General features: G+C 42.2%; 1 protein-coding gene across 3 annotated transcripts in view; it reads left to right on the plus strand.

Moving 5' to 3' along the window:
• Positions 1–12,500, plus strand: part of LOC143020975 (neprilysin-1-like) — a 40,582-nt gene that overhangs the window by 20,171 nt on the left and 7,911 nt on the right. For 2 of the 3 annotated variants that reach the window (XM_076178031.1, XM_076178034.1), the window contains exons 10-19: positions 292–495; positions 1,471–1,572; positions 3,616–3,760; positions 4,989–5,203; positions 6,662–6,743; positions 7,483–7,577; positions 7,726–7,826; positions 8,793–8,851; positions 9,901–10,020; positions 10,924–11,069. In XM_076178031.1, coding sequence (XP_076034146.1) covers positions 292–495; positions 1,471–1,572; positions 3,616–3,760; positions 4,989–5,203; positions 6,662–6,743; positions 7,483–7,577; positions 7,726–7,826; positions 8,793–8,851; positions 9,901–10,020; positions 10,924–11,069 — 1,269 coding nt within the window. Of the gene's footprint in view, positions 1–291; positions 496–1,470; positions 1,573–3,615; positions 3,761–4,988; positions 5,208–6,661; positions 6,744–7,482; positions 7,578–7,725; positions 7,827–8,792; positions 8,852–9,900; positions 10,021–10,923; positions 11,070–12,500 lie in introns of all 3 variants that reach the window. The other variant, XM_076178033.1, reaches the window with a different exon arrangement.

Below are 12,500 nucleotides of genomic sequence, written 5' to 3' on the forward strand. Positions count from 1 at the left end.
TAGTATTTTAGGTGTCTTCACTGAATGCTGCTATAATGAAGACGCACATTTGTAAACTACAAAGCTATGCGAAACACTGGCGCATTGATACACAGGCGTACCAACAGTTTCTAAGTCTTTTGAACAATGTGTCAGATTTTAGTGTTTACTTACGTCCATTTCCGTGCGATTTCTTACCGATACTTTTTTGAGTGACTGTACATACACATATACATACAGTAGTCTTAACCTCCTTCAAAGGATCTGTATTAAGAATCGCTCTTCCGTCCCCTCCTCCTTTGCCTTCGTCAGGTATCGAACGGAAGGAACCTCCTGAACTACAAGATCCTTTCGAGCCCTGAGGACTACCCCGAAGTCATGAAGGCCTACAAGACCTACATGGTGGAGGCGGCAAAGCTGATGCGCGATGACCAAGGTGCCACTGAGGGAGTCACCGACGAGGACATCAACGCACAGGTCGATGATGTTATTGCCTTTGAGGTGAAGGTGGCCAAGGTGAGTGTCCTGTGCGCCTCACCTTAGGTTAGGTGGCGTCACTCCTAAGTACTACACTAGCGATTTTTTTTCTTTTGTATATTCGTTTGATAAAACTAGATTTTCATGAACCGAATGAACTTCTTAGATCATAAAAGACTCGTTTATGTTAAGCCTCGTTGTCAATACGGGGCTAGTTTAGTAGCTGCTAGGGCTAGCGACTTGTAAACGAGCCTTCTACTCACCTAATGTCAACGGAAAATTAGTCAACTTGCCTCCAAACTATCTTAGTGTCAACACTTACTAGCCGATAGGTAAGTTAACTTGCAACTAGCACTAGCGGCTACTAAACTAGCCCCGTGTTAACGAGCCTTCAGATATGCGAGAGCCAAGTCGACGCTTTACCTTCCTAGAAAATATCACCAACTGTAGTACTCAGAATTGAAGGCCTCACTGTCATCAGTTCTGGCGGGTCCTTATCTCATCCCTGCCCTTTGTCGACAGAGCCCTTCTTGGGCCAAGAACGCCCTTAGTTTTAGTCCTTCGATTAGAGAGGTCTTGGGCCTTAGTAAGGCTCTTGCTTAGGTCTTTCTATAGAGCTGTTTGGCCTTAGTAAGGCTCTCGTTTAGGTCTTTCTATAGACCTGTTGGGCCTTAGTAAGGCTCTTGCTTAGGTCTTTCTATAGACCTGTTTGGCCTTAGTAAGGCTCTCGTTTAGGTCTTTCTATAGACCTGTTGGGCCTTAGTAAGCCTCTCGTTTAGGTCTTTTAATAGAGCTGCTGGGCCTTAGTAAGGCTCTCATTTGGGTCTTTTTCTTCCTCGTTCTGGATTTAGTTTTAAGATTCATTTATATAAACACCCAAACAACTTTTTGTAATGCCTATTTGGTTCTTTTGTTTATTCATTTCTTCGTGTTACTACCTATTCCTAGCATCCGATCTAGTTATGGACTAGATGGGTCTCCTCTTCCTTTGTAAACCTTTGTCATCCTTACTAGGCGGCGGTGAGCCAGGTCCCGTACTACAACCAGACAGCCGCGTACATCGCCACGACCATCGAGGAGCTGCAGACCTTCACAGACGCTACGTCTCCTGGTCAGGTACTGTGCCTCTGAGGTACTCACCGATGTGTACATTGAATCATAAAGGCGACTAAAAAAAAAAAAAAAAAAAAAAAAAAAAATTAGTCATAGATGTGGTTACCATTGTCATCGTCATCATCATCGCTGTCACATTCCAACACTAAATGCTATCACACATACCGTACTTCACAGCAGTAATTCCATTCTACAGAGAGAGAGAGAGAAAGAGAGAGACGGAGAGAGGAGAGAGAGGGAGAAAATGGTGACAAAAATATAGATATCAAAACCTCATAGAAAAAAAATAAAACTGAAATTACCGTCTGCTGTGTGTGTGTGTGTGTGTGTGTGTGTGTGTGTGTGTGTGTGTGTGTGTGTGTGTGTGTGTGTGTGTGTGTGTGCGCGCGCATGTATGTGAGTATTCCTATATAAACATCCATTTATGTATTTAGGACAAGGTCTGGCTGAGGCTGCAAGCAAGCCGCGCCGAAGGACTTGTGTCTATTTTCTTCTTTCTTTCTCGTGACGCTCTAAGGAGTTCGTCGAAGCAATAATTCTAAAATAGAATGCCCAATCATACACTGACACGTCAAGGACGTACTCTTTCTTCCCTTTGTCTTGATCCTCGCAGAGAGAACGAAGGAGCCTTGGTCTCAGACTCAATGCAGATCAGTGGGTTGAGGAATCGGAATGATTCTATAAAGACGACACACCCACAGCGGGAGGGTGATGGATCTATGGGTTATCTTTCAATAATTTTTTTTTAACAAAGTTAACCCTTTCTAGGAGAGAGAGAGAGAGAGAGAGAGAGAGAGAGAGAGAGAGAGAGAGAGAGAGAGAGAGAGAGAGAGAGAGAGAGAGAGAGAGAGAGAGAGAGAGAGAGGGGGTGACCAAAAATATTTATATAAATTTCAAAACTCGTCGAAGTTAAATGTGATCAGCATCCTTCTTCGAGTAGAGAAATCTACAATCATAAAAGAATGCTATGTGACTTTCGTCCGTAGGGGTGCAACCCGAATTCTTGATATTACTGACTCCAGAAAACTTGTGTGTTCAATACTCTTTACTGGTGTGCCGTTATATATTAGTGAAAGTGGCACGGACAACTTGTGAACAATTTGTGAACAACTAGAACATTGTAGATCAATGTTGGGAGTGAGTGTTTACACTACGAGTTCATCGCGCAAATTAGTGTCATCAAAATAACTCTCACTAGCTGCTATTTGCTATTATGACGTTCACTGACCCTCCTTGAGTAGGGACATAGGCAATGCAAGTAACTCTCACAACTGACTCTCACGAAAATAACACTCACGAGGTAGGAGCTTATGATCGTAGCTTGAATGAGTAACTCTCACAAGTTTTTGATTATTGTGAGAGTGATACGTGAGTAATTCTCACGTGAGTGGCTTGCATGAATGAATCCTACGAAATACTTCCAATAGAGTGGGGTTGTACGAGTAATTCTTATTAAATACTCTCGTGAGAGTAACTCTCAGAGTCAGCTCTCACTGAGAGGCCGACGAATCTTGCTCTGCGTCGTCTCAAGGACGACGTTGTTAAGTGGCACTGATGTGGCACTGATGACGTCATCGCCTTGGGTGCCAAGAACTCAATGCGTATGAATGATAACCCTAGCGATATGCACATCACCAACTCATCCAAATCAGTCACTACCTCTGTCCCCATTTAATAATATCACCACCAACACCATCATCGCATAACTACAACCAATTCCACCACTTCTTTCTTCCCTTCCACCATCACCACAATCATACAAAACTACGTTTACGGCTACCATTACTATTACCAGCACTATTACGAAAACAACCACGATCACTATCACAAGCACCACCAACATTATCACTTTGTGAGGACGGAGAGCCTTAATTAATACGACGTTCCGGTTGATGAAACTGAAACAAGCTAAAAGTCGTTCTAATAAAAACTCCGTCCTGGTGTTTCTTTTGATCAACATTACCACTACCACGATCACATCCTCCTCCTCCTCCTCCTCCTCCTCGAAGTCCCCGACCTCGACATCTCCTCCTCCTCCTCCAACAGCTGAACTGGCTGACGTACTTCAAGCTCCTCTTCACCAACACGGGAGTCAAGGTGACGGCACAGGAACCTCTGGGCCTCGACTCCTACCCGACCTACTTCGCCGCTCTCGGAGACATCCTGGCCAAAACGCCCAAGAAAACCGTTGGTGAGTGACTGTAGGAGAGAGAATGGGACGGGAGGGAGGAGGGAGGAAAGGAAGGGAAGGAAGGAGGGAGGAAAGGAAGGGAAGGAAGGAGGGAGAGGGAATGGGAGGGATAAGAAGAGGAGACGGACAGATAGAAAGAAGGAGGAGGGAGGAGGGAGGGAGAGAAGGGAGGGAAGATAGAAGAAAATAAGGGAGGGAGGGAGGGAGAGGAAAAAGGAGAAAGGAATGTTAAGAGGGAGAGAGGTAAAAAGAAAACTGTTGGCGAGTGACTGGAGGACAGAGGAAGGGAGGGAAGGAAGGGATGAGGGAGGAAAGGAAGGGAAGTAGAGAGGGAGGGAAGAAATCAGAGGGAAAGAGAGAAAGGGGCGAGGAAAAAGAAAAAAAAAAGGTAGAAAGAAAGAGACATTTTGGGAAACCTTGGCATTAGCGATATCATAATCTACGATGTTGCTATTCTTAGCGTTAATCCATTTAGGGGTTGTCGTTTCATAGATTATAGATTTAAAGATTATATTCTGGCTAATACCAGACGATTTCATTCAGCTCGAAGAAGCCTTTATACCTCAAAGGCTTAAAATAAAATTCAATTATCCTGTTGTGGATTAATGCAACTTAATACCAAATAATTTTATTTAGCTGGGAGGTGCTTCTACTCCAGTAAGTAAATGGAACTGGTGTATGAGCCCATGGTACTAGACTGATATGTGAACAAATATAGAAATAGTTAGCATGGCTAGTATTACGCAACATTTGCTGTACTTGTTATAAATGCTAGTCATTTTACGCAATTTTGCGGACAGTGTCGCAAACGTGCGGACGGTTTTCGCATATTTGTGGATAATTTCCACAACTTTGCGGATACCAAAAACTTTGTCCGCAATATGTAGAAATTCCCAAAATATGTCTTAAGTTGTTAAGGACTTAATATATTTACTTATACAATAATTCCCTCTTAATCAAAGTTATTTTCTCTGGATGAAATTGTATTAACATAATAACAATAGATAGCGTATTTGCATGGTTACTTCCAAGTGTATTGTCACCAGTTATAGGCCCTGCTCACACTAGCGATCTGAACCGCGCGGAAACCGCGGATGTGTGTGAACGGGTCCGTTGACTTACACTGTAAATGAACCGCCACAGTTCAAACCGCGGTGATTGAAACCGCTAGTCTGAACAGGACATTAACCTTCTCTCCCCCTCCCCCCGCCTCCCCCCTGTCCCCCAGCGAACTACCTGGGATGGACGTGGGTAAGCGACATGGCCAGCGAGACGACTTACGCCATGAGGAACCTCACGGACGACTTCTACAAGGCCCTCGTCGGCGTGAGTCTCTTCGATGACCGGACCTCCTTCTGCGTCCAGCAGACCAACATCGACATGGGCTTAGCCGTCTCCCGAGACTACATCGACATGTTCTTCCCGGAAACAGCTCGACCTGAGGTCAGGAGGAAATGTCTCTTTTTTTTTTTTTTTTTTTACGTGTGATTCGTCTCCTGTGGTCCAAAGGTGGGGTGGTTGTAAGCGTCTAAAGCAGCGTTTCTCAACCTTTTTACCCTTGCGTAACCTTTAAGATAAATTGCATGTCTCAAGGAATCCCTGCGAAAAAAAAAAAAAAAAAAAAAAAAAAAAATTATTTTTCTCATTTTATTTTCATCGTAATAATAGGTTAGATAGGATGATGTCTATATTACATTATTACAATAACCAAGAATATGTCGTGCGTGTTTAATTATATTACGTATATGAAATTAAATAAAAAATCAAAAGTGCATTAGCTTATCTCACTTGTTCTCGCGGAACCCTTAGGGACCTTTTCCGGAACCTTAGGGTTCTGGGGAACCCTGGTTGAGAAACGCTGGTCTAAAGGGTGACGACACGCATCCTACTAACTGGCATCCTATTTGCGTAAACGCGTTAGTAGGTTCGAACTGATCAGCCTCGTATTTCGCAGCTCGAAGCAAATTAGCCCCATCATTCAAAAAAAAAAAAAAAAAAAAAAAATCAGTGTTCTAGGGTTCTAGACAATCGTTTGACGATCATCGTTGGGCCATGACCGATCATCGTTGAGTGATAAATAATCGCACCGGGCAAATATCACCTTTAAGACGTGTGTCTTAACTGCCTTTGCACGCATCTGATTTTTGTCTTCTTTGAACGTGCCCTATTTCACTATGTCTTAATTGTCCTCCTTGTATATGTGATTCTCAAGTGTCCTATCCGAATGTGTCTTACCTCAATGTGCACTCCCCACCCGTGTCCTTGAATGTGTCCTACACGGACGTGCTTTACCAGCTACAACCCTGCTACCCAAATCTGTACATATTTTTTCTTGTGAATTAATTCCTCTCATTTTTCTCCATATATAGAGGTGTCGGGGGACTTGTAATTGGTGTGCTAATGTGCTCGTTTGTGCACATCTCTCAGAGTCACAATGGCACAGGAAATCAGACCTCAACAAAGAACGAATAATTTTTTTCATTTTGGGTCATTCAAGATTTTGGCCATCACGAGATATTTGTACAAATGGGAAAGATATATTGCAATTGTTTATCACATATAATTCGAGTAAAACACATTAAAACACAAGAAAAGTAGTACTGATAAACCTCTAAGTAGTCACCGCTGCGACCATTATAGTAAAGTAAAAGTAAAAAAAAAAAAAAAAAACAAAAAAAAAAAAACATCTAGCTTCAGACAATTTTATTCAGATCTAAGACGGACCTTCATCGGTACGAGGTCTCACCCGACCGAGACCCCATCTCGCTCTGAGTCCGTCTCTCAACTGAATAAAATCGTCTGTCATCAATGAGTACATCAACGTTCAAAATCCACCCCAAGGTTAAACGCGTGATGAATGACCGTTGGTGACCTGATATTCATTCTCTTTCTTGACCTCAGATCGAAGAGGTTATCGAGGACATCCGTTACGCCTTCCGGATGTTGATCAGCAAGACCAATTGGATGGATGTCTACAACAAAGGTAGTTATACTATCGCCTATCTACCTATCAATAGTCCAACAAAGATAGTTATATTGTCGCCTATCTACCTATCAATAGTCTAACAAAGGTAGTTATGCTATCGCCTATCTACCTATCCTTAGTCCATCAAAGATAGTTATACTATCGCCTATCTACCTATCAACAGCTCAACAAAGGTAGTTACATTATCGTCTGCCTACCTATCAATAGTGGGACTTAAGATCATAAAAATGGATGAGACTGCAAAAGACCATAAGGCCTACACTAGGCAGTTCCATGTCATTTACCACCTGTCATTCCAGTCCATAAAGTTATCTAACTTCCATCACCACAAACAGGATTTAGTGTCACTAACATAGTGTCACTAACTTGGCCCACTAACACACCGTCGGCACTAACACCCACATCAGTACCATTACCAATACCTATGTGCCGGTTCGAATCCCGCACTCCTCTCTGATTCCCAACAGTCCCCTAAAACGCATAAAATAGGCAAAGGTGACGACTTCGGCCGCAGCTACTCAGCGCCTCCTGGCGTAGTACGCTCCTCACCTTTTTGTTTTTCTTTGCTATCACTATGTCTACCATTCCCCTATAAACTACCAACAGTTGGACTATTCCATCAGTACTAGTTACGGGGCCTAATAGTCTTGAAATGTTTGATACTGAGGCTATGTAGCGGTGTTCTCAAATCCCTCCGTTTCTTTTTTTATGTTTTTATCTTATTTTATCTTTTCAGTCTACGCCAAAGAAAAGCTGCAAGCCATTGAGCCTTTTGCCGCTTATCCGGACTGGATAATGGATGACGTTGAACTCACAAACGGATATGAAGGGGTAAGTCACAGAGAGAGAGAGAGAGAGAGAGAGAGAGAGAGAGAGAGAGAGAGAGAGAGAGAGAGAGAGAGTCCGCCAGACACATCACATCTTGTTGCCACTGTTGCTTCCACTTGACCTCCTGTCAATTTTGCTCTCCCCTTCCCAGCTGGTGATCAACAGGAAGGACCATTTCGGCAACTTGGTCCGCCTCGGGAGCTTCATCAGCTTCATCAGCCTGTCCAGCTACAAGACGGCGCCAGAGAGCACGTGAGTAGTGGCCCTACACTAGCAGTTCTCAACTTATCCCCAGGTATCCTCCATTTTTATGGATTGCTGTTCCTTAGTCTCCTTGCAACCGTGTCATCACTAACTTGAATCGCACTGCATCTACTAACTCACACTAGTTTTGGGTATGTGGCCCCTTTAGTGACACTCTGTGGCTCCCTATAGGCCCCGTCACACTACGCGTCAAATCGTTAGAAACCGACCTTGGCGGTCCCCGCAACACACTCAAATTGAGGCGCGCGGGGCACTTGCCTCGCGCCACTGTCCTCCCAGCAGTGATGGATTGGTGAGGCGAAACAGGAGATCCACCAAACCGCCTCGCTTAAGATATCCCAGAAGTCTCAGCTCCACTGGCGTCGTGAGGACGTTATTGAACTGATAGAACTGTACAAGGATAACGTGTGCCTGTGACCAGTGTATGGAGAGAAATGTCAGGGATGAACTGAGTAGCGTGCGTCTTTCATCCACGGCAGTGGGTCACCGTTTGAACACAGGACGGGCAAAAGACGCGCGCTTTTCACCCCCCGCTCCAGGTCACCCTGAGTCAAAAGACACGTAGTGTGACGTGGCCTTAAGGGCCCTGTGGACCCTAGGGTGACAACTCCCACCCTACATCCTATTTAACACCCCAACCCATCTCCCCTCAGCAACCTGACCATGCATGTTTTAGACTGAGCTGTGGCCAATATGCATGTCTAGATCTTGAGTCTAGGTATCCTCTAAGTTCATTATTATGCAGTTAGGGGTCAGGGCCATGGCTTGAACGGGGTCCCCATCGGTCGTGACCCCATGATGAGCTCAGGTTCCTGAACTTCCTTCCTAAATGATACTCTCTGGTTCATTCAGAATTGGTTCATGGACAATGATGCAATATTTATCGTACGATTGTCTCTGTAAATAGAAATGGTATAATAAATATCTTCTCTCTTCCTCGGCCTCCTCCAACAGGTTTGTGCTTCCTCCAACGGTGGTCAATGCTTTCTACATCCCGCTCTACAACTCCATCAGTAAGTGGCATGACTACTTGTAGGGATGTTGTAGTCTTAGGCGGGCGTCGTAACAGGGTCTTGTGATTATCTTATCTTATTATTTTTATAGAAAAAAAATATCGTTTTATTCACATGTATTTTATTCATTTCATCTGTCTGGCACGCGCGCGCGCACACACACACACACACAGATACTGAAATTATTTCAACCCAAATCCCGCCCAGGGCTGAAATAATTTTAGTATCTCTGCGATGCGGGTTGTTACTCCAACTCTCGTGGGCGGGGAGTTGGGCGTGTGTGTGTGTGTGTGTGTGTGTGTGTGTGTGTGTGTGTGTGTGTGTGTGTGTGTGTGTGTGTGTGTGTGTGTGTGTGTGTGTGTGTAAGGTCACAGCATTACCCATAGATGGGTCATATACGAACTCTGAGCTCTCTTCCGCGAGGGAAATAGCTGTAGATCATGAGTCCAACATATGATCCAAAGACCATTGTGAATGACACAATGGAAATAAGCTTTTATGCTTTTTTGTGTTATCCTCGGCAATTGTAATTGTTATTTCAAACTGTTCTTTTCATTATCTGCACTTCATGTGTATTGATTCAACACCAAATAAACTTATTATTATTATTATTATTATTATTATTATTATTATTATTACACACACGATTTGTTGGTGTAGTGTAATGAACAAGATAACAATAATCAGATAAATGTTTGTTATCACGGCTGGGATAAGTTTTGGATCTGTCGAACAAAAATGTTTCGACACCGCTTATAATGCCAGAGGACATTTCCTAAGTATTAGAAAATTATTTTGATAAAAATGAACCCACTGAATCATTCACATGTAATTTACACACAAACAAATCACCAAACCATTGTCAGAGAAAAGTTCTGGAAAAAATAATATCATAAAACTAAATCGAATGTATCTATTCGTTCCCAATAATCAAGAAAAAAGTGCTTTGCGAGTTGCACTAACGTCATTTTCTGTCCATTAATTCCTCCTTGATTTACATAACTATAAACATATTCATATTTATATCAGAATTTACTTTTTCCTTACAGCAATTCTGGCTGGAATTCTACAGCCCCCGTTCTACGCACATAACAGTTTGGCAGCCATGACTTATGGTGGAATTGGTGTTATTATCGGCCATGAGATGACCCATGGCTTCGACAATACAGGTAGTTTTCTTTGATGCCTTCCTGACTGGCTCCGTTCTCTATGATAAATTGAACGTAAACAAACATCCTAAAAATGGGTGAGACAATAATATTCAGGTTGTAAAATTCGAAGAACATTGCATAAAGAATGGAGTATCTGAATTTTTTTTTATTTAAAATTATTTTGTTTTGTTTTAGTATTAAAAGTCGAGGCTGTTTGATGTTTTGGTTTTCTCAGAGAACACCATAAAGAATTTAATCTTTAGGGGTGACCACATTTTAAAGTAAATGTTACATAAAAATGTGATTTACATTTTTAAGGACACTTTTGTTTGTGGAGAATCCTCAATATATATATATATATATATATATATATATATATATATATATATATATATATATATATATATATATATAAATTAAAAAAACGCAGCCCCACAATGGGTGGCAACGATCCTAGGTCAATCTAGGAAGAAACCTAGAACTAGTGTTTAGATAGTTTGGGATTTTTATGTTCCCAGCTAATAATTTTAGCGAAAATGTATAGGAAATGTAGTCGAAGTTGACAGTGATTTTGGATCCATTCCGGAGACCGAGAGTCAACCCCTCAGGGTTGTACCTCCTGAAGGAGCTGAGGTTGCTCACAGGTTCTGAAGACAGACGTCAGGGAGGTAATCCTCTCTGACGTCCGTCTTCCAGGATCAGTAATTGCAGGTACCCTTTGGTTAGATCTGATAGATTAGATAGGCAGATAGATAGATAAATACATGATTAAATAGGTAAGCAAACAGACCAAATATAACCACAAAAATAAACAGACAAATGAATATATAAATACATGATTATTGAACCATTACCCCCAAAAGAATTAAAAAAAAAAAAAAAAAAAAAAAATCACCAGCCATTCTCTTTTCTCGATCTCAGGTCGTCAGTTCGATAAGCACGGGAACCTGGTTCAGTGGTGGAGCGACGAGACGGTCGAGGCCTACGAGAAGAGGAGCAAGTGCTTCGTTGACCAGTACAGCGCGTTCCACCCTCCCGAACTGGTCGAAGCCGGAATGAACGTCTCGGTAATGCTTAGGATCTCTCTCTCACTCTTTCTTTCTCTTTCTTGCTCTCTTATTTATTCATAAATCTATTTACTTATTCATTTATTTATTATCTTTATTTTGTCAAGGAAAAAAATTCTTATCAATAACCCAGGATAAATATCAAAATCATACACACACACACATACATACATATATATATATATATATATATATATATATATATATATATATATATATATATATATATATATATATAAGATAAAGGAGGCAAGGAGTAGAGCAGATGTGAAATGGGGTAAGAGTATGGCAGAAAATTTTGAAAGTAATAAAAAGATGTTTTGGGAAGAAATTAAAAGAGGAAGAGGAGGCGAATCAAATAGAGAAGAAAAGGTAAAATGTGCAGATGGAGAGATCATAATGGAAGAGAGGGCAGAGAGAGGAAGGTGGGCAGAGCATTTTAGGGAGTTGCTAAATGTGAAGGAGGATAGGGAGGGAAAGGTAGTTGCAGTGGGAAGCGCTAAGAAAATGTCAGTGATGAGTAAGGAAAATGGAGGAGAAATAGGGAAGGATGAAGTGAAAGCAGCTGTTAAGATGATAAGAGCAGGTAAGGCACCTGGGTTGGATGGATGCCATGCAGAATGTTTGAAGAAAGGAGGTACAGTTATGGTGGACTGGCTGGTGAGGTTGTTTATTGTTTGTTTAAGAGAGGGTGAAGAGCCAGAGGACTGGAGGAGTGCTTGTATAGTTCCGCTTTACAAGAGAAAGGGAGACAAGTGTGAGTGTAGTAATTTCAGAGGGATCAGCTTGTTGAGTGTAGTTGAGAAGGCATATGGGAGGGTCTTGATTGAGAGGATTAGAAGAGGAACAGAGGGAGTAATTGGTGAGGAACAGTGTGGTTTTAGGACAGGTAGGGGATGTGTAGATCAGATTTTTGTGGTAAGACAGATATGTGAGAAAGCTATAGGAAAAGGTAAAGATGTTTTTTGGGCTTTTATGGATTTTGAAAAGGCTTACGACAGGGTAGACAGGAAGGCACTGTGGGAGGTTTTGCAGATATATGGGATAAGAGGAAAGCTGTTAAGAGCAGTCAAGAGTTTTTACGAGAGTAGTAGAGCTTGTGTTAGGATTAGAAATGGAGGGAGTGAATGGTTTGAGGTAAAGGTGGGACTTCGTCAGGGATGTGTTATGTCGCCCTGGCTGTTCAATCTATACATGGATGGGGTGGTGCGAGGGGTGAATGCAAGGGTAGTGGGTCAGGGGTTGGAGATGGTTAAAGAAAATGGAGAAAAGTGGGAAATATGCCAGTTGTTGTTTGCTGACGACACTGCGCTTCTAGCAGGATCAGAGGAGGGACTGAGGAAATTAGTGACAGAGTTTGAGAAGGTGTGTGAAAGAAGGAAGCTGAAGATAAATGTGGGCAAAAGTAAGGTGATGAGATGTACAAGGGGA

This window comes from Oratosquilla oratoria, chromosome 41 (assembly GCF_046742065.1).
Source record: "Oratosquilla oratoria isolate Oo_2021 chromosome 41, ASM4674206v1, whole genome shotgun sequence".
Classification (NCBI taxonomy): domain Eukaryota; kingdom Metazoa; phylum Arthropoda; class Malacostraca; order Stomatopoda; family Squillidae; genus Oratosquilla; species Oratosquilla oratoria.